Source organism: Uranotaenia lowii, chromosome 2, assembly GCF_029784155.1.
Source record: "Uranotaenia lowii strain MFRU-FL chromosome 2, ASM2978415v1, whole genome shotgun sequence".
Lineage (NCBI taxonomy): Eukaryota > Metazoa > Arthropoda > Insecta > Diptera > Culicidae > Uranotaenia > Uranotaenia lowii.
Window position 1 is genome coordinate 22,482,521 of NC_073692.1, and position 27,088 is coordinate 22,509,608.

At 32.2% G+C, this 27,088-nt stretch overlaps 1 protein-coding gene across 1 annotated transcript in view; it reads right to left on the reverse strand.

The window, feature by feature from the left end:
• LOC129741151 (uncharacterized) overlaps positions 1–27,088 on the reverse strand; it is a 380,499-nt gene that overhangs the window by 84,006 nt on the left and 269,405 nt on the right. The window contains exons 7-8 of the mRNA XM_055732859.1: positions 14,627–14,854; positions 6,867–7,181 (exon numbers count right to left, since the gene is read on the reverse strand). Coding sequence (XP_055588834.1) covers positions 6,867–7,181; positions 14,627–14,854 — 543 coding nt within the window. The remainder of the gene's footprint in view (positions 1–6,866; positions 7,182–14,626; positions 14,855–27,088) is intronic.

The window sequence follows — 27,088 nt, forward strand, 5'->3', positions numbered from 1 at the left end:
CTCTTAAAATTTGATCGATTCAGTTCAAAAGTTATGTACAATAATTCACAAATTAACAGTTTTTAGTTGGCATATATTGTCGCCCTAACACAACATTAACAACCATGATTTAATTGAGGCATTTAAGAAACAATTTTCTTTAAGGCATTTTACAGGAATGCATCGATTTAAATATTCTCTCCAAAAAGCAAAACACTCACTTTTATATAACTTTGAAATCTGGCTTTGCAAGTTATTTTCTTAACCCTTCGTTTCATAAAGTTACAAATATGCAACAATTAATTAAAACTGTTCTAAACTTCACATTTAGCTAAAAAGTAAATTTTTTTTTCGATGGGAATAATATTTATAATTTCAAGATCACGTTCAATTAAAAAAAAAATATTTTTAGTGTTTATAGGAACCAAAAAAACCCACTTGAATCTGAAAAATATGGAATGTGGAAAAAGCCTAATTTTTCAAATTTTTGGCCTAGTGTAATTCATATTGAGAATTTTTTTTCGACTCAAAAAAATATTTTCGTATTCCCACTAAAGTAATTTACATAATAAACAAAATTTGAGATTTTTTTTTTGTTTTTTCTCTGATATAATGGGTTTTCAATAACTGTTGCAAATATGCAACACCATGCAACGGTAGTACCCTAGGTAGTTATATGGGTTCCATAGTGTGTTTTCGAAACTTGCATCGTTAAACAGTGTATTTGTTTCCCGATGACAATGTTTTCGTTATAAATGATTTATTATCATGTTCAGGCCGTATTAAGAGGGGGGGGGATGAGAGAAATTGCCCCCCCCCCCTGAATAAAGAGGGCCCCCGAGGTGAAAAAAATAAAAGTTTTGCTCTAAACCGTTATCAAAACTAGAAAAATATTATAAAAAGTTCAAAATTTATCAAACTTTAAACTAGGACGGGTCCGAATAATTAACTTATTTAGGATTTGTAATTCAGCGTATGTAAAACACATTATTTTGATTTTTTTTTCCGCGGCTCATTGGTATAACAAATACATATTTTGAATAAAAAAAAATGTCGAATGCCTTCACAACTTGCAAAATAAGCATACACCAATTTTCAAAAGTTCTATATTATTCAACGTGATTCAAACTCAAGTACGGGGCTTTATCCAGAGAGTTTAAAAATCTAAAAACAAACAACGAATACGCTTTTTTATTTTCCACTTGAAAATTCAGTACTATCTGCCAACATTCGATAACCGAGGTTTGAAGTATTGTTTTGCTTTTTTTTCTCTTAGAGATGAAGGAATGATTTGATTGAAAATTACAATGCTCATTATTTTTTACTAAAGTATGAGCCGTTTCTTATTATCAATCGACGAAAAATGCTCTTTATTTATACTATTCAACCTTTTCCTGGAAGCTCTGGAAGTTGATTTTAAATTGAAACTTTTTGTTCTCGAATTTAGTTTTATTTTTATTTCTTTTTTATTCTTAAACTGATTTCAAGTTTGAATTCTAATTCCAAATTCCAAATTCTAATGCTCATTCCGAAGAAATCTTTATTGTTCTTTTAATTTTGCCAACAAATGATATTTAATAGTTTAATGTAATTTGTAATTGGATCATTCCTTCAAAACTAAATTGAGACTTTGCTCTTCAATATCAAGTTTGTTTATTAAAACTGGCATATAGTTATGGTATGATTTAAGATTAAGAATCTTCATCAGAACCAATTTAAATACGTTTTCGGAATTGATATGTGTTGATTTGTTCAAGGTTATGTTCAGAAAAGTTGTATAGGTAAGAAGCTCTCCATTTTGCCGCCGGTCGTGGCCTAGAGGATAGCGTTCCAGCCATCTAAGCCAGAGTCCATGAGATCGAATCCCGATCACGACACATATAGTGCTCTTTCCGTGGTCTGTTGGTAAGATGCTAGCCATAAAATCCTTGAAAGATGTACGCCTTAGAGTTAAGTAAATTAGATCTCTTCAAAGAAACATGAAGTTTCACTGAGATCCTATATGTGTGTGTTCGTTTTTTTAGCACCTTCAAGCAAACGTAAGAAATAATTTCCTCAGTAGGTGGTATATTATCGCATAACTACTCCTAGCTAATTTCTCGAGAGTCTTTGTAGTCTAGTGGATAAGCTGGTGCGAGTCTGGTTCCGATGTGCCAGACTGGGTTCGATTCCCGGTATCGGCGAGACAACTTTTGGGTTCGAATCCCATAAGAAGCCGACAGGTAAGATGTGTTTCCTCTTATAACTGATTATATGAATGTTTAACCAGCTGCCAGCTGGCCAGGTACATGCACGGATGCCGGAATACCTCTAAGTAACCTGATTGACTCGTACTTCCATACTACATACGAAGCCATGGGGTCGGTCCCAGAATGCATGAGAGCACATACTTAGGCAGAAACTGCGGTGAATCCGTGCACCCATGGTGGAAAACCAACATACATAATTACTCCCAGATAAATTCTTAACTTTCCGGTGTCCAGAAATCTACATTTGCGAAGTTCCTGTGCGAAAACTATGATTAGTGCAAAAGAAATTAGGAATAAGCATTTATTTCGAGTTGTCAAGTGTGAAGAAAAAAAGGTGTAACCGTTTCATGCTGTTGCAAATATGCAACAATTAATATTTTTGCTAAATAACCGAAATATGTGAAAATAATATTTTTTCCTTGTTTTTCCCTTCATGTATCCATCATTGCGCACTATTGAGAATTTTTTCGAGAAAAAATAAAAAATCATGAAATGAAGGGTTAACAGATCCTTAATAGATTTTCGATATTTCTAGGCCGCTAATTTGGGCAACGTTCGCAAATCATACGTTAAACTCGCGTTGCTGGGCAACAATTTCTGCTTGATTGCGTAAAAACCAGTGATTGAAATCCTCACCAATTTTCTCATCAGAGGCTCTCAAAATACACGCTTTGAGGCCTCGCATAGCAATACAGGAGACGATACATATACATTCATTCAAACTTCCCCCCATGAGGAGGATCTGCTCTGAGAGACACTATTCGTTTGCTGCCCGAACGAATTCTCTCAACATTCTGTTACTACATGATGCATGAAGAAGACGAGGCACACATACTCATTTACGTTATTGAATTTGATGGACTCAAGCCGATAGCTGTCGTTGAGGAGAACATCTTCAACCTCGCCGCAAAGGTTGAGGCAACAACGACAACAACCGAACTTATTGCACTGCATAGGCCCGCAACGTATGAAGCAAGGAGGGGGGAGGAAAAAGAAACGAAAACACTAGCTGCTTGCGTGCGGTTGCTGTGCAATAATAGCAATAGCAGAAAAACCTCGGGTATTCATTCGATCCAGGCCTTTTGAATTCGGTTCCCTCAAGAATGTAACAGGAGATGAGTGAGAGCCATTCGTTTGTTTTTTTTGGATTCGCTGCCTCGAATGTAGGTATATTGCTTCGTGAAGGCGGGCCATGTTGAGAGCGTATGCATCATCGGTTTTGTCGTTTTCGCTGCATCAAAGCAACCTTTACTTCCGAGTAAAGCGTTGAGCGAGAGAAGGTTGATCAATTCATTCTCATCCAAATACAACCACTGGTAAAAACTACTAGTGCTTGATCAATAAAGCTAAATTGCAGTCACAGAAAATCTGTAGTATGTTTTTCAATCTGGAAAATAGCACGTGGCGCAGTAAATTAAGGTTGCATAGAACCAGCGTATTCCACAAATATAAATCTGAACAATTAGCAAAAGCTCTCGTATTGCGCAACACACTTTAAGTGTTTTTTTACCAAGCAGACGAAACATAATTAAATTCGCATTCAGGAGAAGTAGCAAAAATTCGTTATCAACTTACATCGCTTTATTTCGCCGCACAATCACTTTGCATTTGGTGCATTTAGCTCACAGCACTTACAGCATCGCATTAACTAGGTGCACGCATTCAGACGCATCACACAGCTCTCATTCTGGCGTAGCAAGCTTTTTGCGCAGCACATAGCTCGCAATCAGGCAATTGCCCAGCTCACATTCAAACGCAGCCCTTTTGGCTCGCATATGGCGCAGCACATATCTCGAATTTGGGCACAGCACATAGCTCGCTAAGACGCAGCTCACAGCTCGCAGGCGCAGCACAATTAGTTCGCATCTCAGAACAGCCCTTAGGCATTCTACTAAGCGCAGCTTAGCTAGCTCGCAAGTATAATTTGTTCGCAGTTGCAAAACTTCCGCACTTTGGCGCAGCAAATTTAGCTCGGAATTTGGCGCAGCACGCGATTCGACGCAGAAAAGAATGCTCACAGGAGCAGTTCTTCCAGCTCGCAATTCAATGTAGCGAATGATATGCATTATTTGAACCTACTGTCACTCTAAGGCTTGGTTGTTATTAATTTCATTTGTTAATGTCATAACAAGAATTGACAATGTTTAAAATTTTGTAACTCAATTTTGATCCAAAAATCGGTTCCTGAAAGGATCGCCAATTGTGGAAACCAGATAATGCCAAAGAGTTCGAGTGAGGAAAGTCCCTTGAGAGGTCCCTTACGATAGCGATAGCTAACGACGAACTCAAGACGAGTGCCCGTGCCCGTAGATGTGTCATATAATATCCTTCTTATATATCATTTTTGAAAATAAGGTTCCTTTGTTGTTTAAAACACATGTCTTGTTATGTGGGAATATATGTTGTAGTGTTCACTTATTATATTTTTTAAATTTCGTTTTGCAATGTTTTTGTTAGACTCATATTAAAAAGGGTTTTCTTTTATATGAATTTGCATTGTTATCTCATGATTTATCCTGTCTTATCATGTATTTTTTTGTTTCATCTTTTCAAGGGTTACTTCGACATCAAGGAATCATGACATCAAGCATTGATAGTGTGGTCGTGTGAAGACCATCTTATCGCCTGAGCGAATTTGTTGGATTAACTTCGGACCGAGGTAAACCATCTAAAGATCCAGTGACGGATGTGTTAGCTGCGGTAAACCTGAACTACATGTTCGAATTAATTATAATCTTTGATCTATCGATCTCCGTGTTTACCTTTTTTTCCCTGGTAAATCTTGTTCTTTTTGACTATAGAAGTTTTAAAAAATGAACTGTAAATACAAAAATTTAACCATTTCAAATGAGACAGTGTGAAAAAACTTTGTAAACTAGATTAGGGCACTCGTGTTCTATAAAAAAAAATCATACATTGACTCCTTAGATATAACATAAAATAAATATGATAGGTTCTGCGATAAAACATAAGGGAAAAAGTTTTTTTTTTGAAAATTCGATATATTAAACTCTAGCACAGGACTTCAAATTTCAAATATTATTTTGTAGTGTCAAGAATTGGGGTATTGATGAAAATTTAAATACTATGGCGTTAAGGCTAAATATTCAATCATTTTTTCTCCTCCAGCTTTAGTTCCAGATCCAAGGGTGTGTTTTTAGAAATAAGAAGAATTCAATTGAAAAGATTTGAAATACGTCTGGCAATTAAAAAAAAATAGCTAAAACTTCCAAGTAAAGGTTTGTAATCAATTCATAATTTTATTAAAAACCATCCGTAATTTTGATTTGTATGTATGTATGTATGTATGGTATCGGTAGCAAGGTCCAGCCTATGTCTGTGTGGCTTGGCCTTGAAATTGCTTCTATGGCTTCCACGGCCGATGGTTCGTCGAGAGAAGGCATCCAACCTTCAGAGACCTACAATGGTTGGCAATCCACTCCGCTTGCAAAAGTCTCTTCAAATTAACCTCTCTGAAATATTTAGTGCATATAGTTATTTATACAATCAAACACATCTTACCTGTCGGCAACTTATGGGATTCGAACCCAAAAGTTTTTTTTTGCCGATACCGGGAATCGTACCCAGTACGCCTGGGTTACCAGACTCGTGCCAGCCTATCCACTAGACCACATCAGCGCTTTACCATCCGTAATTTTGATTTGTGAGCAAAAAAGCTTTTGGTTTATATTTTCTTTTTGGGTAAAATATTAGCGTATCAATGCAATTTTAATGGAAGTTCCATAACTGAATCTTGGTTTCCTTAAGTCAAAACGGTTTAAAGAATTTAAAATTAGGAAAATAAGCCTCTCAAGGAAAATGGAAAAGGCTATCAAAACATTATTCAAGAAAAGCCACCAGAGAATGCTGAGGTATTTTTTTTTGTCTTTAATGATTTTTAATAATTCCCTGTTTTTTCCATAATAAGGAAAAGATGCGAACTAATATGCATTGTTAGTTACTGTTACATATGATAAAATCGATTTCGGCTTATTTTTAATATATTTTTGGTCTTGAGGTCTGAAAGTTTCGTTTTTGTTAAAAAATTGTTTGCTTTTTAACAAATTTTTAAGTAACGTTTCGAATGAGAAAATCTTAAACATTAGGTTTGTATGGTGAAATTTAAAATTTGCGCTGAAATTATAGCATAATTTTTTCTATTCTTAAATCGAGCCATACCTTTTTTGTACCTGATGAAATCTTTTTAAATCTCACGAACTGCAAAACTTCAAAACTTACTCAGTTTTGACTAAGAATACTGCAACACTTGTACAAAACTCGAGCCAATCTCGGCTGACGCTTCGCACTCATATAATCGCCATACAACTTAAACTGACACAGCATGATTGAAAGAATCATGACTATCAAAAGGTTAACAATTGGGGGGAGGGACACAATCAACATCGAAAGCACCGCGCGTTAGGATAAACAATGAATGGAGCGAGCGATCAAACGAGACGACACCGACGAAAATAAAACAGAATCCTCTTTCGGGAAAATAGTTTGTTTGTAACGTAACATCCATTTGGCTAACCAACATTCAACCTCCCCACACATGGCAACATCGTACGGCACAGAAACTGGGGGAGGAGGGACAAGTTACACTTGGATCGGGGTAGTCTCCCACACAAAAGTTACCCGGGTAGTTGTTCGGTGCTGAGACTGAGATAGGCGGCTGCCCGGGCCGAAGCACTGGCCAGTGGAGTTCCCACCACGAAGGGAGACGTCGCCCGGTCCTCGTTCGGACTTCGGGCGGATGGCGGCGGCGGAGGAATCAGGGGAAGATCGAGATCCGCCGACGACGAGACGCTGGTCGCTGCCGATGGGCAAGGCTGCAGGGCCCGGTGATGGTTTTGGTGCAGGTGCTGTTGAAGGTGGTTGTGTGCTAACTGTTGTTGTTGTTGATGATGCTGTAGTTGCTGTAGTTGTTGGTGACTGTGATGGTGAGAGGGCCTAAGTTGGGGCGATAGAAAGGGTGAAATAGCGACAGGCGGAAGAGAGAGCCAACAGCTCCTGTTGCTGCTTATCAGCGAGTAAGTGAGGTAGTGTGACAAGGTACATTGTGGAGGTGGTGGGTCGTTAAGCCAAAAGTTGCGAAGAAATAGGTAATTCGTAGAGATGTGCAGTTTCAGACAACGTTTGAGAATAGATAAGATGTAAGTTTTTTTTGTTATAGAATGAGAAATGGTGTCAGTTACACCGTGAGGAAGGATTCAAGTTTTTGGAACGAAGAAAAAAATACTGGTTAAGTTTGGTGATATAGTTCTGTACAATATTTTCTAGGTCGTCGGCTGGAAACAATTTCTCTTCGCTAGTTTTTGGATTCTCCCGAAGTATTTCGTTTGATTTTATCAATTAAGGAGAGGATCTTAAATTTGCTGTATGAAAATAACAATTTTTTTTAACTAGGTCTGTAAAAGATAATCACTTGCAATATTTGTCATTTTTGTCATTTTTGTAATTTTTGTGATTTTTGTAATTTTTGTAATTTTTGTAATTTTTGTAATTTTTGAAATTTTTGTAATTTTTGTAATTTTTGTAATTTTTGTAATTTTTGTAATTTTTGTAATTTTTGTAATTTTTGTAATTTTTGTAATTTTTGTAATTTTTGTAATTTTTGTAATTTTTGTAATTTTTGTAATTTTTGTAATTTTTGTAATTTTTGTAATTTTTGTAATTTTTGTAATTTTTGTAATTTTTGTAATTTTTGTAATTTTTGTAATTTTTGTAATTTTTGTAATTTTTGTAATTTTTGTAATTTTTGTAATTTTTGTAATTTTTGTAATTTTTGTAATTTTTGTAATTTTTGTAATTTTTTAATTTTTGTAATTTTTGTAATTTTAGTAATTTTAGTAATTTAAGTAATTTTAGTTATTTTTGTTATTTTTGTCATTTTTGTAATTTTTGTAATTTTTGTAATTTTTGTAGTTTTTGTAATTTTTGTAATTTTTGTAATTTTTGTAATTTTTGTAATTTTTGTAATTTTTGTAATTTTTGTAATTTTTGTCATTTTTGTAATTTTTGTAATTTTTGTAATTTTTGTAATTTTTGTAATTTTTGTAATTTTTGTAATTTTTGTAATTTTTGTTATTTTTGTAATTTTTGTAATTTTTGTAATTTTTGTAATTTTTGTAATTTTTGTAATTTTTGTAAATTTTGTAATTTTTGTAATTTTTGTAATTTTTGTAATTTTTGTTATTTTTGTAATTTTTGTAGTTTTTGTAATTTTTGTAATTTTTGTAATTTTTGTAATTTTTAAAATTTTTGTAATTTTTGTCATTTTTGTAGTTTTTGGAATTTTTGTCATTTTTGTAGTTTTTGGAATTTTTGAAATTTTTGTCATTTTTGTAATTTTTGTAATTTTTGTCATTTTTGTAATTTTTGTAATTTTTTTAATTTTTAAATTTTTTTAGTTTTTTTAATTTTTGTAATTTTTGTAATTTTTGTTATTCTTGTAAGTTTTTTTTTAATTTTTGTAATTTTTTTAATTTTTGTCAATTTTGTAATTTTTGTAATTTTTGTTATTTTTGTGATTTTTGTCATTTTTGTGATTTTTGTCATTTTTGTCATTTTTGTCATTTTTGTCATTTTTGTCATTTTTGTCATTTTTGTCATTTTTGTCATTTTTGTCAGTTTTGTCATTTTTGTCATTTTTGTCATTTTTGTCATTTTTGTAATTTTTGTAATTTTTGTAATTTTTTAATTTTTGTAATTTTTGTAATTTTTGTAATTTTTTTAATTTTTGTATTTATTGTTATTTTTGTAATTTTTGTAATATTTGTCATTTTTGTAATTTTTGTAATTTTTTAAATTTTTGTAATATATGTAAATTTTGTCATTTTTGTAATTTTCGTCATTTTTGTCATTTTTGTAATTTTTGTAATTTTTGTAATTTTTGTAATTTTTGTAATTTTTGTAATTTTTGTAATTTTTGTAATTTTTGTCTTTGTCATTTTTGTAATTTTTGTAATTTTTTGTAATTTTTGTAATTTTTTAATTTTTGTAATTTTTGTAATTTTTATAATTTTTGTAATTTTTGTATTTTTGTTATTTTTGTAATTTTTGTAATTTTTGTAATTTTTTGTAATTTTTGTAATTTTTGTAATTTTTGTAATTTTTGTAATTTTTGTAATTTTTGTCATTTTCGTCATTTTTGTAATTTTTGTAATTTTTGTAATTTTTGTAATTTTTGTAATTTTTGTAATTTTTGTAATTTTTGTAATTTTTGGTATTTTCGTCATTTTTGTCATTTTTGTAATTTTTGTAATTTTTATAATTTTTGTCTTTTTTGTCATTTTTTAAATTTGTGTTATTTTTGTCATTTTTGTCATTTATGTAATTTTTGTAATTTTTGTAATTTTTGTAATTTTTGTAATTTTTGTAATTTTTGTTATTTTTGTAATTTTTGTAATTTTTGTAATTTTTGTAAATTTTGTAATTTTTGTAATTTTTGTAATTTTTGTTTTTTTTTGTAGTTTTTGTAATTTTTGTAATTTTTGTAATTTTTGTAATTTTTAAAATTTTTGTCATTTTTGTCATTTTTGTAGTTTTTGGAATTTTTGTCATTTTTGTAGTTTTTGGAATTTTTGAAATTTTTGTCATTTTTGTAATTTTTGTAATTTTTGTAATTTTTGTCATTTTTGTAATTTTTGTAATTTTTTTAATTTTTTAAATTTTTTTAGTTCTTTTAATTTTTGTAATTTTTGTAATTTTTGTTATTCTTGTAAGTTTTTTTTAATTTTTGTAATTTTTTTAATTTTTGTCAATTTTGTAATTTTTGTAATTTTTGTTATTTTTGTGATTTTTGTCATTTTTGTGATTTTTGTCATTTTTGTGATTTTTGTCATTTTTGTCAATTTTGTCATTTTTGTCATTTTTGTCATTTTTGTCATTTTTGTCATTTTTGTCATTTTTGTCATTTTTGTCATTTTTGTCATTTTTGTCATTTTTGTCATTTTTGTCATTTTTGTCATTTTTGTCATTTTTGTCATTTTTGTCATTTTTGTCATTTTTGTCATTTTTGTCATTTTTGTCATTTTTGTCATTTTTGTCATTTTTGTCATTTTTGTCATTTTTGTCATTTTTGTCATTTTTGTCATTTTTGTCATTTTTGTCATTTTTGTCATTTTTGTCATTTTTGTCATTTTTGTCATTTTTGTCATTTTTGTCATTTTTGTCATTTTTGTCATTTTTGTCATTTTTGTCATTTTTGTCATTTTTGTCATTTTTGTCATTTTTGTCATTTTTGTCATTTTTGTCATTTTTGTCATTTTTGTCATTTTTGTCATTTTTGTCATTTTTGTCATTTTTGTCATTTTTGTCATTTTTGTCATTTTTGTCATTTTTGTCATTTTTGTCATTTTTGTCATTTTTGTCATTTTTGTCATTTTTGTCATGTTTGTCATTTTTGTCATTTTTGTCATTTTTGTAATTTTTGTCATTTTTGTAATTTTTGTAATTTTTGTAATTTTTTAATTTTTGTAATTTTTGTAATTTTTGTAATTTTTTTAATTTTTGTATTTATTGTTATTTTTGTAATTTTTGTAATTTTTGTCATTTTTGTAATTTTTGTAATTTTTTAAATTTTTGTAATATATGTTATTTTTGTCATTTTTGTAATTTTCGTCATTTTTGTCATTTTTGTAATTTTTGTAATTTTTGTAATTTTTGTAATTTTTGTAATTTTTGTAATTTTTGTAATTTTTGTAATTTTTGTCTTTGTCATTTTTGTAATTTTTGTAATTTTTGTAATTTTTGTAATTTTTTAATTTTTGTAATTTTTGTAATTTTTATAATTTTTGTAATTTTTGTATTTTTGTAATTTTTGTAATTTTTGTAATTTTTGTAATTTTTGTAATTTTTGTAATTTTTGTAATTTTTGTCATTTTTGTAATTTTTGTAATTTTTGTTATTTTTGTAATTTTTGTAATTTTTGTAATTTTTGTAATTTTTGTAATTTTTGTAATTTTTCTAATTTTTGTAATTTTTGTAATTTTTGTAATTTTTGGTATTTTCGTCATTTTTGTCATTTTTGTAATTTTTGTAATTTTTATAATTTTTGTCTTTTTTGTCATTTTTTAAATTTGTGTTATTTTTGTCATTTTTGTCATTTATGTAATTTTTGTAATTTTTGTAATTTTTGTAATTTTTGTAATTTTTGTAATTTTTGTTATTTTTGTAATTTTTGTAATTTTTGTAATTTTTGTAAATTTTGTAATTTTTGTAATTTTTGTAATTTTTGTTTTTTTTTGTAGTTTTTGTAATTTTTGTAATTTTTGTAATTTTTGTAATTTTTGTAATTTTTGTAATTTTTGTAATTTTTAAAATTTTTGTCATTTTTGTCATTTTTGTAGTTTTTGGAATTTTTGTCATTTTTGTAGTTTTTGGAATTTTTGAAATTTTTGTCATTTTTGTAATTTTTGTAATTTTTGTCATTTTTGTAATTTTTGTAATTTTTTTAATTTTTAAATTTTTTTAGTTCTTTTAATTTTTGTAATTTTTGTAATTTTTGTTATTCTTGTAAGTTTTTTTTAATTTTTGTAATTTTTTTAATTTTTGTCAATTTTGTAATTTTTGTAATTTTTGTTATTTTTGTGATTTTTGTCATTTTTGTGATTTTTGTCATTTTTGTGATTTTTGTCATTTTTGTCATTTTTGTCATTTTTGTCATTTTTGTCATTTTTGTCATTTTTGTCATTTTTGTCATTTTTGTCATTTTTGTCATTTTTGTCATTTTTGTCATTTTTGTCATTTTTGTCATTTTTGTCATTTTTGTCATTTTTGTCATTTTTGTCATTTTTGTCATTTTTGTCATTTTTGTCATTTTTGTCATTTTTGTCATTTTTGTCATTTTTGTCATTTTTGTCATTTTTGTCATTTTTGTCATTTTTGTCATTTTTGTCATTTTTGTCATTTTTGTCATTTTTGTCATTTTTGTCATTTTTGTCATTTTTGTCATTTTTGTCATTTTTGTCATTTTTGTCATTTTTGTCATTTTTGTCATTTTTGTCATTTTTGTCATTTTTGTCATTTTTGTCATTTTTGTCATTTTTGTCATTTTTGTCATTTTTGTCATTTTTGTCATTTTTGTCATGTTTGTCATTTTTGTCATTTTTGTCATTTTTGTAATTTTTGTCATTTTTGTAATTTTTGTAATTTTTGTAATTTTTTAATTTTTTAATTTTTGTAATTTTTGTAATTTTTGTAATTTTTTTAATTTTTGTATTTATTGTTATTTTTGTAATTTTTGTAATTTTTGTCATTTTTGTAATTTTTGTAATTTTTTAAATTTTTGTAATATATGTTATTTTTGTCATTTTTGTAATTTTCGTCATTTTTGTCATTTTTGTAATTTTTGTAATTTTTGTAATTTTTGTAATTTTTGTAATTTTTGTAATTTTTGTAATTTTTGTAATTTTTGTCTTTGTCATTTTTGTAATTTTTGTAATTTTTGTAATTTTTGTAATTTTTTAATTTTTGTAATTTTTGTAATTTTTATAATTTTTGTAATTTTTGTATTTTTGTAATTTTTGTAATTTTTGTAATTTTTGTAATTTTTGTAATTTTTGTAATTTTTGTAATTTTTGTCATTTTTGTAATTTTTGTAATTTTTGTTATTTTTGTAATTTTTGTAATTTTTGTAATTTTTGTAATTTTTGTAATTTTTCTAATTTTTGTAATTTTTGTAATTTTTGTAATTTTTGGTATTTTCGTCATTTTTGTCATTTTTGTAATTTTTGTAATTTTTATAATTTTTGTCTTTTTTGTCATTTTTTAAATTTGTGTTATTTTTGTCATTTTTGTCATTTATGTAATTTTTGTAATTTTTGTAATTTTTGTAATTTTTGTAATTTTTGTAATTTTTGTAATTTTTGTTATTTTTGTAATTTTTGTAATTTTTGTAATTTTTGTAAATTTTGTAATTTTTGTAATTTTTGTAATTTTTGTTTTTTTTTTGTAGTTTTTGTAATTTTTGTAATTTTTGTAATTTTTGTAATTTTTGTAATTTTTGTAATTTTTAAAATTTTTGTCATTTTTGTCATTTTTGTAGTTTTTGGAATTTTTGTCATTTTTGTAGTTTTTGGAATTTTTGAAATTTTTGTCATTTTTGTAATTTTTGTAATTTTTGTCATTTTTGTAATTTTTGTAATTTTTTTAATTTTTAAATTTTTTTAGTTCTTTTAATTTTTGTAATTTTTGTAATTTTTGTTATTCTTGTAAGTTTTTTTTAATTTTTGTAATTTTTTTAATTTTTGTCAATTTTGTAATTTTTGTAATTTTTGTTATTTTTGTGATTTTTGTCATTTTTGTGATTTTTGTCATTTTTGTCATTTTTGTCATTTTTGTCATTTTTGTCATTTTTGTCATTTTTGTCATTTTTGTCATTTTTGTCATTTTTGTCATTTTTGTCATTTTTGTCATTTTTGTCATTTTTGTCATTTTTGTCATTTTTGTCATTTTTGTCATTTTTGTCATTTTTGTCATTTTTGTCATTTTTGTCATTTTTGTCATTTTTGTCATTTTTGTCATTTTTGTCATTTTTGTCATTTTTGTCATTTTTGTCATTTTTGTCATTTTTGTCATTTTTGTCATTTTTGTCATTTTTGTCATTTTTGTCATTTTTGTCATTTTTGTCATTTTTGTCATTTTTGTCATTTTTGTCATTTTTGTCATTTTTGTCATTTTTGTCATTTTTGTCATTTTTGTCATTTTTGTCATTTTTGTCATTTTTGTCATTTTTGTCATTTTTGTCATTTTTGTCATTTTTGTCATTTTTGTCATTTTTGTCATTTTTGTCATGTTTGTCATTTTTATCATTTGATGACATCTTTGATTTTTTCATTTCTTTTTTTTTGACAATGTTTTTGAATGGAAAATTTTATTTTAGGTTTTTCTCCTATAGATCTTTTTCTGATAAGGATTTTCTTCTTGTTATTAAAATTTCTCAAAAGATTCTTAATTTCTAAGCTAGCGAAGAAAGTTGTGTTGACCTTTTTTTGTATTGCACTGTGTAATGTAAAGTATAGGGTGGTTTTGGCAATCAAATTTGGTTCCGTTTTTTTTATTTGATTGTTCTCTATCGATGTCACTATTCAAAGGGCAAATCTTTGCCAACACAGTGTGACCTTCTACGGTGACGGTAGATATTTATTGCAACGATAAAATTAAAGAAATAAAAGCTACGAACGTCTATATACAGTTGCACTGGGGTTTTCTACAAAATTCTCTCAATGCTAAAACGGGATGGGACACTAATAAAAATCAACGAGTCGTTAAAACGAGCAAAGTCATTTCGCGAGCTACGCGGTTGCGGTTCTAAACATTTAGTTAAAATAACACGGGAAACTACTTTCTCCCCCAAGAATCTCCGAGGGTAGGATGGGTTTGGCGTCGCTTACCTTGGTCCCTCCATCTGAACTCCGACCTCGTCGTCCATCGGAGGCATCCAGGTGCACCGTCGAATGTCCCCGGCCGGAAGTGTGGCACTGCTCCCCGTCACCAGGGCTGGACCACCACCGGCAGGCCCCGCCAGGAATGAGGTCGGTTTCCGCCGGAAGTATGGATTATCCAGCTCGTCATCGTACTGCTGCAGGATGGATTTGGTGATTGGACCCGCATGGATGTGCCTGCAATCGGAAAGCGGAAAACCACAACAAATTTCGTCGTTAATTACTAGGCCATCGATGGTCCCCGGAACTTGAACAAGAACCGGACCAATTCCTGCTAAACTGAAATCAAATATTAATTACTAGACAAATACGACCGAATCAGAATCCAATCAATATCCTATTCCCGAAATTGCCAGCTTTCGTGTGAATTTTGATGGGGTAAAATCCAGCTGGATTGCCGGATCAATGCTAATACTAAATTAGTATGCGATTGAGAACTTCCGCCCAGGATGCCAATCAATGATGATGATGAATCCAATACATTCTGTATGTAGTGGGAATAATCCAACTGCTGGTGCTGATGAAACAAAGCCATCAACGGCATTCTCACAAAAGCATTTGGAAACAAATCGGTTTATTGCATCATTTGCATCGATGATTTTAATCTGCTTAGAGTTGGGTTTTTCATCGCGGCGAGATCAGCTAATGACTGGAGTGTGAAAAGTTTCGCTTCTCGATGGGAGTTTATTTGAATGGTCGGTTTTGTATGGTTTCGAAATTCAATGATTTTTTGGACTTCTCAATAAAAGAACAAACGAATTTGCGGGTTGGGTTTATGGTAAAATATTAATAGAGTTTTGCATTGTATCATGGCTAAGGTTACGGAGTAACCGGTGCGGAGTGCATATTTTTTCATAGCTCAAAACGAAATATAATTTGATCTCTCATCTTTAGCACATCATCTTTCGCAGAAATGCGTAAAAACATGGATAACACAAGACAACAAGAAGGTGTTATTCGACGAGCGGTGGGCGAAATGCGGGGCACGATTTTCAACAAATCCAGTCAACTTATCTGCTTTGCCGATGACATTGATATAGTCGGCAGATCATCTGCGGCGGTGGAGGAGATCTATCGCAAACTGAAACGCGAAGCAGGAAGGATTGGGTTGATGATTAATACGTCCAAGACGAAGTACATGCTGGCCTGCGGATCCGAGACCGACCGAACCCGCTTGTCCAGTAATAACAAGGTCACGATCGACGGCGACGAGCTGGAGATAGTCGAAGACTTTGTCTATCTCGGCTCACTGGTGACCGCAGACAATGACACCAGAGCCGTGAGATCCGGAGGCGAATTGTCAGCGGAAATCGTGCCTCCTGTGGACTCCACAAGCAACTGCGGTCGAGAAGACTTAGCCCTCGCACGAAGTGTAACCTGTATATGACGCTCATTAGACCGGTTGTTCTCTACGGGCATGAGACATGGATATTGCTCGAGGAGGACCTGCGTACACTCGGGGTATTCGAGCGACGAGTGTTAAGAACCATCTTTGGCGGCGTACAGGAGAACGGAGTGTGAAGGCGAAGGATGAACCACGAACTCGCGCGACTCTACGGCGAACCCAGTATCCAGAAGGTGGTGAAAGCTGGCCGGATACGTTGGGCGGGACATGTGGCGAGAATGCCAGACGACTGTCCTGCAAAACAGGTGTTCGCTACGAATCCGGTAGGAACAAGACGAGCGGGGGCGCAAGTATAAAAAAAGTGTGCGCCGACAGATAAGAGTTACTAAGAATAAATTAGACATTTTTCTCACAAAAAAAGGATAAATTTGAATTTTTTTGTATCAATTATAATAAGATTACCTTCATTTCCTTCATAGATTATATTTCGATTAAACGAATGGGTTTTAAGATACACACATCCGTAACTGTCCCATTTCTAAATGCACTAAACTGTACTAAACATGTGTGTGATTTTTGACCACAACCTACGGAATTCTCGAATACATGCAGAAATTCCTGAAAAGTGATAGTTTGGGTAGGCACTCCAAAAGTTAAAAAAATCTATTGAAGTTGTAGGGCGCTAAATCGCTTGGCGCACGGCACCCTCCCAACTAAACGTACTTCAATCAATCTATTGAAGCTCTTTGATCTTGGTGTTTAAATAAATTGTTGATATTGCATCGAATACATTTGGATTAGCCAATTATTTCCTATCTTAAAAAAAAATCTTTTACAAGAGTTCTCCATACTGTTTCTTACAAGATTCTGTTCTGAACAAACTCATATGCCGCAAAAAGGGTAAAGGTTGCTCTGCCTGATCTCAGAGCATGAGATTTAAAAATTGGACAAACTCAACACATTAAGGACCACATAGATATTTAAACAGATAAAAAACCGAAATTCAGCATATTTTATCTCAGAAACCATTGGGCCCAATTTTACAAAATTATTACTTTTGAGCTACCGAAAGTGTTGTGTTTAATTTGGTCTAATATAGTTACATTGTTAAATTCATGACATTCATGCTTTTAAATACAGCACACTCGCAGTGAGCAAAAAAAAACGAGATAACTCGCATTTGGTCCTCAATTAGATACAGCCGCGCGCCATCGTTGATAAGTGTACTCACCGTCTTCAATTTTGTTGACCGTTTTTTCGTCGAAATTGTGTGTGTATATCCACCCCCGACACCCAAGTTCTGGCTGTATTTAGCTGGTCTTCAGCCTCAGATCACAGACGCAGACGTTGAAACAATAGTTTCTCGCTTCCTGGACTCAACCATGCCGGTAGAGGTAAAACATTTTCTATCAGAACGCCGATGGTGTTAATACCTAGTTGTTTGATTGACTACTTGCTGGCGACTTCGTGTTCCTGCTACGACGTCATTGCTTTCACCGAAATCTGGTTCAACGACCGGACCCTCTCTAGTCAGATTATCGGCCCAGATTACGCAGTGTTCCGTTGCGACCGTAGTCCCCGTAACAGCAAACAGTCTACATGTGGAGTGTTTCTCGCCGTAAAATCTACATTTCCAGCTCAGCCAATTGAAAACGATTCCTGGGACAATTTAGAACTTGTTTGGATTCGCACTGACTTCGGAGATCGGAAACTCTACTTGTGCGTGGTGTACGTGCCCTCTGATCGTTCTGGAGACTTGGCTTTAGCTGAATCTTTTTCGCTCTGCCTGTCTAAAGTAAGCTTGATTTGCTCTCCGGCAGACGACATACTCATCATCGGTGACTTCGATCTACCTGGTTTGAAATGGTGCTCCTCCCCAAGCGGCTTTTTATTTCCGAATCCTGCTCGTTCTTCATTCTCGGCATCCTCCAACATCTTCCTAGACTCCGTCAGCCGTATGCTTGATCTCTGCTTCGTGAACGAAGGGATCAGGAAACCGACGATTCTATCTGCTCCTGCTCCTCTTGTTCAAACTGTCCCGCATCATCCAGCCTTAGTGATTTCACTCGATATCACTAAAATACATGGCTCAGAAGAGAAAATCGCATCTTTCTATTACGATTTTAAGAGAAGGAATCGTGGCAAATGTTTAATAAAGCCAACCAATGCAACTGGCACCACTATTTGCCAGCATTGTTAGATCTGTCATGAATCATGACGATTGATATCTTCCTCGCTCGAATCCTCTCTCTCTCTAATGCGCTTCCGCCAATCGCCAAAGGCCCAGTCAGTTCGGCAGTTCGTTCGTCTGTCGTGCGCCAGAACGGTTGTGCGCTTTTACCGCACTGCGAGAAACGGAAGAGTCATCGTTCGGACAAAGTGAATCCGGACCGACTTGCCGGTTCTCCGGTAGACTCCGGAACGAGCCCCACATATCCCTCGTCCTGCAATCCATTGATTGGGAGGCTGAGCTCGATTTCTCTAATCCCAATGCAGCTGCCAAGACGTTTGCGAACATTCTGAATTATATCATCGATTGCCATGTGCCAAAACGCAGCAAGGATACCAATCTACGGGCCCCCTGGGTTACTGAAAGTCTTCGGCTTAAGACGGCTAAGCAGCGCGCACTACGCAACTACAACAAGCACAAGTCCCTCTACACTAAGGACAAATACCGCAAATTGAATTCGGCTTTTAAGAAAGCCAGTAAGCGTTGCTACCAGAATTATATTAATCAGTTACAACAGAATTTCAAGAGAAGTCCGAATTTTTTTTGGAAGCATGTGAAAAATCAGCGGACAGAATCAGGGCTTCCGTCTCACATGTTCCTGAACAGCGACACTGGAACTCTGATCCTGAGCAACTGGATAGAGCTGTGAGAAATATATTGCCTTTAGGTTCATCGTTGAACGGTATCATTATCGACGATGTATCCATATCGAAAGAGACAACTAAGCTGATAAACTTTACATTTATGGGCCCGGATGGTATACCTGCTACTTTTTTGAAGCGTTTTATGCCACTTTTGCTGTTTTCTATTCGACATATTTTCCAATCATCGCTGTATGTTGGAATCTTGCCCTCACTTCCTTCCAAGCCTATATGTTTCGTGTTCACAAGAAGGGTGACAAGAGAGATGTTAACAACTACCGCGGAATTTCAGCTCTATTCACGATAGCTAAATTAGTTATCTTGGATCCCATTAATTTGTTTTTCAAGCACCAACTTTCCAACGATCAACACGGGTTCATGACGATCTACGATTACTAACTTACTCACCTTCACATTTTTTGTGCAATACAGCTTTGCTATGAAAACCCAAACTGACGCCATATTGCTACATTCGACAAGATAAACCATGATACCGCTATCGCAAAGCTGAAACGTCAGGTTTCTGTGGATCCCTCCTGCACTGGTTCCATAGTTACTTAACAGGTCGAAAGTTATCCGTTCGTATTGGTGACTCCTTTTCAAATCATTTTCTTACCTGCTCCGGCGTGCCTCAAGGAAGTCATTTAGGACCACTAATTTTCGAATTGCCTGCCCCTGAATCGCAGTAAATGCTCGGTCGTATCATTTTCTCGTAAGCTACACCCTCTTTATGCGGAGTACGCTCTCGGAGAAGGAATCATTTCTCGGGTGGACCACATCAACGATCTGGGCGTTATTCTTGATCAACGGCTGGAGTTTAAGACTCACACAAACTACATCGTCGACAAAGCATCCAGAAACCTTGGATTCTTATTTTGCATGGCCAAGGACTTCAAAGACGTGTATTGCCTGAAAAGTCTTTACTGCTGTATAGTTCGTTCTATCCTCGAGTATGCTTCTGGTGCCCTTTCTACCAGAATGGGGCTAAATGAATCGAGGCTATCCAGCGTCGCTTCATGCGGTATGCCCTACGTCATCTGAACTGGCAAGACCCGTTCCGTTTACCAAGCTATGAGAATCCCTGCCGCTTTATAGACCTAGATACGCTTCAAGCCCGCAGAAACGCTACGTCGCTGATCTCTTAACGCCCATAGTTGACTGTCCCGTTTTGCTGGAGGCCATTCCTCTCAGCGTGCGTCCCCGAGGATTGAGAAACCAGCTTTTTCAGCTCTATGTTCCTATTCGTCTCAACAACTATGGAGCGAGCATCGCTTGAGATAAAAAAATACAAATAAATCCACGAAGTTCATATAATTTCCTTTTAAGTTAAAGTACGATTCAGAACAAAATCATAGACTTGACTTTAAAAAAAAAAACATTTCAAATATTGAAGTTTTAAATTATGTTTCACTTCTAAAAAAAAAAACAGATTTATTACTAACTTTCCCAAAACCAGATTTAAGCAGAAAGTATCCTTATCTAGGAATATGGAATAGCCAATTGGGAAATTTGTGATTTGACCTTACTTGTACCTAGGACTCTAGTCTAAACCGATAAATTAGAGGTACTTTATCCAATTTGTTACCGATGATTGCTCAGCACAGCACAATGGTCAACCATCAGCTCAAAAGGCTTCGGAAATCCGGGTAGAGAGAGGTTGAAATTAAAAAGTGCCCAAAGGAATAGAGTTGTGACTGGAATATATATTTGCTGGTGTGACTTGAATGAGAGTCTTCAATTCTGGTTTCAAACGATTTAAAGCGTTAATTGTCCTCGGAATAGTTTGTTTTTTTTTTATTAAATGTAATCCAAGGTAAATAATTCAAATTGAAATAATTTAACATCGTGTTTTCACAAGATATTCGATGCCACTGTATAGCCCATTTAACACTAGAAGGACCGGCAAATTGAATATACCTATTCGGACCGTGACCAGTCAAAATGACTGGTAAAGGGGAAATTTTTTCTATCAAAATATTTTTAAATTTTTTCTTTTGAAATTATTTTGTTATTAATTCGATAACATTTTTGTTATAAAATTGAAATATTTTTTCACCATGGGTCCCCGGAATCACCTCAGTTTGGCATAGTTGACGAATGCGTGTATGTCATAAAATGAATATGTCAAATAATTATCAAAAAATTGAAACACATTATCAATCTAATAATAAAAACATGTTAGATGGCTATGATTATTGACAAGGGGGCACGGTTTCACTTCAGTTTTGTTTTAGTAGATATTTTCTAGCATCCATCGCTCTGAAGTTTTTCAACCCGATGCCTATAAATTATACCTGACATTGTAGGTTTTGAAGCATATTTTTTCTATATGTAGAGCAATTTACCATGGGTGCACGGATTCACCGCCATTCATCCAAAATCAATTTTTTTGCATGTTAAAAGTAATTAATAAAGACTTTTAAAGATTCAAATGAAAATTTGTGTTATAAACATGGTTCTTCACTATGGGTGCACGGATTCACCGCGTTTTAATCAAATATTGGACTTTTTGCAAGTTTTTAAAAAGCATTATTACAAATCTTAACTAAACCAAAGTCGAAATTTTAAGCTCCGTTTTGTTATTCTTGGAAAAGAAATTTTTCATTTATATCTTGAAATTTATTTATTTATTATTAAAAAACAGGTTTTTGCCATCGTATATTTATCTGATAAGATCTGATCAACATCCAAGAAATTGGAAAACGGTTATCATGGATCGAGTGAATTTTAGGAATTATATGCATCAAGTTATGTCGTGCGACGAAAAACAGTGGGAATAAAAATAACGATTCAACATTGTCAAATGTACACATTGATTTGTTTTCCCTTAAAAGTTTTTCGATTGACTTATGTTGCATTTCAAATGCCTATCATATCTAACTCAAAAATATTTTGTGTTCTGAAGCAAGTTGAAAACTATTTATTTCTATACAATTAACAACGGCGAATTTAAAGCCATTCCGTGCACCCATGTTGAAAAATCTTAGCGCCAATGTGGACTATCAGATAGACTAGCGTGAGTCTAGTCTAGGTATGCCAGGTGTACTGGGTTCGATTCCCGGTATCGGCAAGAAAACTCTAGGGTTCAAACCCCGTAAGTTGCCGACAGGTAAGATAGGTAAGATGTGTTTCCTCTTATAATAAGAATGTTCAATAAAAATGTTCAATCAGCTGCCAGCTTTATACACGGGTGCCGGAATACCTGTAAGGGAACTTGAATTGGAAATTTGTCAAACCTAATAATCTAAGAATGCATATGAAAACATACTTGGGCAGAAACTGCGGTGAATCCGTGTACCCATGGTGGATAACCAACATATGAAGAATAATCAAATATAAAAAAAAATCATTTAAATTGTTCAATTTCATAGACATAAGTAATTCAAATTTGAATAAATAAGTACACAATTCATAATTATTTTACTCACACACAGCGCCACACAGCGGTCGATCCGAGAACTTTTTCTACAAATTTTCATGACTTCGCTTCGAGAATCAATAATTTCATAGCGACACACTTCTGCCCACCATAAATCAACTAGGGCTCTTTGTCTTGAATGTAGATTGCAAATAAAACCAAAAGCAAGTGAAAAAAATTTATCTTGTTTTAGTTATAGGTTTGTGAATTTTACCAGTCATTTTGACTGGTCACGGTCGGAGTGTCCATGGTGAAATTTTTCTCGCTTATTTAAAGAGCTAGAAAAATAAAAAATACACAGTTTTGTAGAGATTCAAAATTCATGAACAGTCGTATTTTTTGCAAATTTTTAGAGCGTAGTGTTTAAAAGATATTCAACAAACAAAGTGTCCCACCAGTCATTTTGACTGGTGCGGTCTTTCTAGTGTTAACGTTGTTTTACAACAGGGTAAGATACCCTATTTCACGTTATTTTACTACAAACCACCTTTCAAGAAGGGGTTGGAACTTTTCATTCAAACAAACATAAAAAAAAAATGGTTGCAGAATGCACATTATACTCGGTCAGTTGGTACGTTTTGGCGTGGTTTGGTTAAAAAAATCCACCAGAAAAACTAACTTGCTCTAGGTGAAGCTTTTATGGGTACTGCTTGCTGCCGCTGCTGGCTCAAAAGTGCCCTCTTTCGAACGCTTGGCACGAACGATCGATTCAATGGGTTTGTTCGTTCTTTTTATGGCGCAAACCTCCCCAGCTGCATTTACTGTCCCGATTCGAACTTTGGACCATTGGACACCTCTTGGAAGGGTATTGATTGTTTTTTTTGTAGTGCAGTGCTGTGAATGGAGCAATTTTCTTTAACAATTTAAAGCTTTTGCTTTCCTTGGAGAAAGTTACTCTCCTTCCTATCCTAGTTCTATCTTTTATAGAAGTATAAAGAGAAACAATAATTTTCGATCTTAATTGACATGACTATCTTAATTTGGGTGCCGTTCATTGGTGTACAGTGGTGTGCGAAAAAAAATATCAGCGCCACTAAAATCTACGCAAAATGCTTTAAACTAATGTTGCCAGACTGTCAGGTTTTTTCGAGTTTGCCCGAGTTAATTTGTCCGAGTCAAATTTGGGGAATGTCCGGTTTTTGCCCGTGTTTATTCTCATTTCCATTCTCAATTCAAACCAATAAAAAACGTGTTGTAAAAATGTTTTATTTGTGGGTCCAATACCAAAGTTTTCGAGCAAGCTTAATATATTTTAATAATTAAGAACGGTTTTTTCAAAGCCTTAAATACAATTTAAAATCTTCTGATACATTTTAAAGAAAAAATGTTTTTTCAAGTTATTTTCTTGAATTTTTATGAGAAATTCCTAGGTTTCGACCAAATTTGCTCAGGTTTTGATCGACAATTTTGAGATTAAACGTCAAGGTTTGGCTAGGCTTTGAGATAAAATAGCCGGGATTCATGGTGAAAAAATTTAGGCAACCTTACTTAAAGCCCATGTAAATTTGAATCATTGGCAAAAACTTTAATATGGAAGTGTGTAATACAAAAAAAAGCATATCATAGAATCGTTTTTAGAATGATAATTGAACAGTTTTAGGAAAACAATTATTTTCCGGTTAACAAAGTTATAACCGTGCAGAATAAAAACTCAACAAAAAATTGAAAACGCAAGATGTGGGTTCAAGTCTCACCGGGAGACAAGGCGAAATTTTTTTCGCATGTTTTTCAACATCGATTTTCTCTTATCTAGTCCCTGAATTTTCATCTAAGTTGGATTCATTTCTCTACAAAAAAAAGTTTCGCTGACTGAATGTTTGAGTCAAGACCCATCTCTGGGTCGCAATTTAAAAATATTAATTTTAAATTTGTGTTGAAAACGCAGGTTTCAGTGGTGGAATAGAGTTATCTTTATTCATGTTTCGTCTATGAGGTCATTAGATTACAACTATATTAATTAGCGATAGCTAATTGTCACTTCCACATCTTATATTCCCTAACCGGGAAAGTACTCATTTCTCAATGAGTACTTTGATATTCTTACCCAGAATATCTGGCAACACTGTTGTGTTGTCTCGCTTGACCGTGTGATGATGTAAACATTTATACCGTGTTTACCATCATCAGCTGTCATCTTCAATCATCACCGCTATTGTTTCAATTGCGAATTGACTCAAAGCATGCGGAACCAAAACAAACTGTTTTGGTTTCGCCGACGGAGCGGCATCGAAAACCGTAAGTATCAACTATTTGTTTTTTGATATCATCGTTTAAAAAGCGCGACAATGGTTGACAAGAGCATTAAAATATAGTTTCCAAAAATACGTCAAGTCATTCAACGAAGTTTGGAAAATTAGTTTAAAATTTTCTGATATCAAAATCTTGGTACTGTGCAACAATAGCTGCATGCCCCTGTTGAATTGGAATGTTTTAGGCAATCCAAACGCATGTTTTATTTCAAAATCGATATATTCTTATATCGTTGAACTAAAATTCCAAATTTATCACAATTTTCGAAAATATATTTTTAGCTGAAAATTTTATTAAGATGATAGATTTGATTATAAATTAACGTTTAAATTTTTGTTTTCATTTTCAAGTGGATACTGATCAAAATATAATAGTTATTAAATTAGTAGATTTTTAAACATTTTAAATAGCAAAACACATCTTCTACTCAATTGTGTTGTGAGCCTACTTGGTTAAATGATTCAGTACATCTTTTAGTTTAGGGTTTGATAAAAATTAATTTTAAACTTGTTTTTTTAAATATCGATGCATGCCTTGACGGATTTTTAAATGCTTTATAATTATGCTTCTGTCAACCATTCTATCTCTAAAAAAATCCTCGCTATTTTTGTTGTGTTTTTATTTTGCGCTGCTATTATTTCGAATACCGGTGATAAAAAATATTTTCCTCAAAACCATTCGAAATTTCAAAGCATTTTGCGTAGATTTTAGTGGCGCCGCTATTTTATCACACACCACTGTATGTAGCCTCACAAAATTTTATCGATAATGCATAGAGTGTTTAGATTAAAGTGAACCATGAAATAGTTGATTTTTTTTTAATTATGAAAACTCTCTTTTTAAGCTCAAGTACATCTCTCTAAGATCGATCTTTTGAATTTTTGATAAAAAGGGGTGCTGCCGGAGAGCTTCTTTATGCTGAAGTAAATAATGAAAAAATGACAGGAAAGCTCAATCATTTGAATATCAAATGTATTATTAGCAATAAAAAAAAATCTGTTTCGGATTAATTATTAAACAATATTACTTTATGGGACTTTTGTTGAGTATATATGACACATTAAAAAAAATAAATAAAGCAATGTATAGCCCAATCGAGGCGACTATTTTCACACCATTTTCCAGTTCTTATTTTGAATTACTTTTAATGGGTTGATTCTCGGCTTTCAGTCTCAAGGTTTTAAGTAAAAACGACTTTATTTTTACATATCCAACGTTTCGATCCTTATAGGATCTTCATCAGGGACTAAAATTTATTACAAAATTAGGTTTACGTCTACAGAATCTAAGTGATTCTTACCGAAAAAGTTGTCGTCTTTTATTTTGTCTGGTTTGATACGGCGTATCGTTTACTGCTGTCGGTTTCTGTTTAAAACTATTTTAAAAATGTGTTGGATTTTTTGTGTATGTTATAATTTTATGTGTGAATTACGGTTAGAAATATAAACGAAAACTTTTTCTGTAAGAATCACTTAGATTCTGTAGACGTAAACCTGATTTTGTAATAAATTTTAGTCCCTGATGAAGATCCTATAAGGATCGAAACATTGGATATGTAAAAATAAAGTCGTTTTTTCTAAAAATCAACCCATTAAAAGTAAACTAAACAGTCGCCTCAAAAAGAGTATTTTGAAATAAATTTTTTTTTACGATATTTTAAAAGCAATTTTTCAAATTTCACTGTTTATCAAAAATTATTTTGTTTTAATTATTATTGAGAACGTCAGTTAGAAAAACAACATTTACAGAAAAAAATAATTAAAAACTGGCGCGTTTTGACGTCACGACTTCATAAATTGTGAGTTTCACTTTCAATTTTATCAAGTAAATAAAATTTAATATCACAATGTAGTGCTTTGAATTCTTAATCTATTGATATAACTATTTCTATCTTAACTTAACGCGATTTACACCGTGTACACCGATCTTAACGCGATTTACACCGTGGAATTAGTCATATGCATTTCTCTAGACGACATAGTTTCAAGTTCTAATTCTAAATTCTAAATACTGTAACTTCTAGCATCAAAATTTTTAGTTATAATTTCCATTATGAGCGGACGCAACATTTGTATAATGTAGTTATAAAATGAGCACTTTATTATTCTCGAAATACTTTTCATTTTGGTCGCATTTAAAAGCTGAACAGGCTTCTACTGAGCTTCGAAAAGAACTTAAATTTTGAGCTGATTAAAATCGGCAAGGCTGAGTGAGCTTTTAAGTAACCGATCTACGGATCTTTCGAAAATTTGAGCAATCGATAAAAGTTCAAGATTTCCACAACAGTATAGAGCTAAAAGATGCTATCTTTTAAGTCGGTCTTTATTATATTTGGGACATGGTAGCACCAATAATGAAAAGTAGTCTTTCGCATGTTCAGTTATCAAAATTCTACACGAAGCTGAATCTCAAAATATCCTGAATAAAGAATAAAAAAAACTTCAAAAGATCAAAAGATCGAATCGAAAATAAACCGATTCTCCCAAGGCTGAGAAATCGATTTAAAAAATCGGAAATTCAAGTTCAA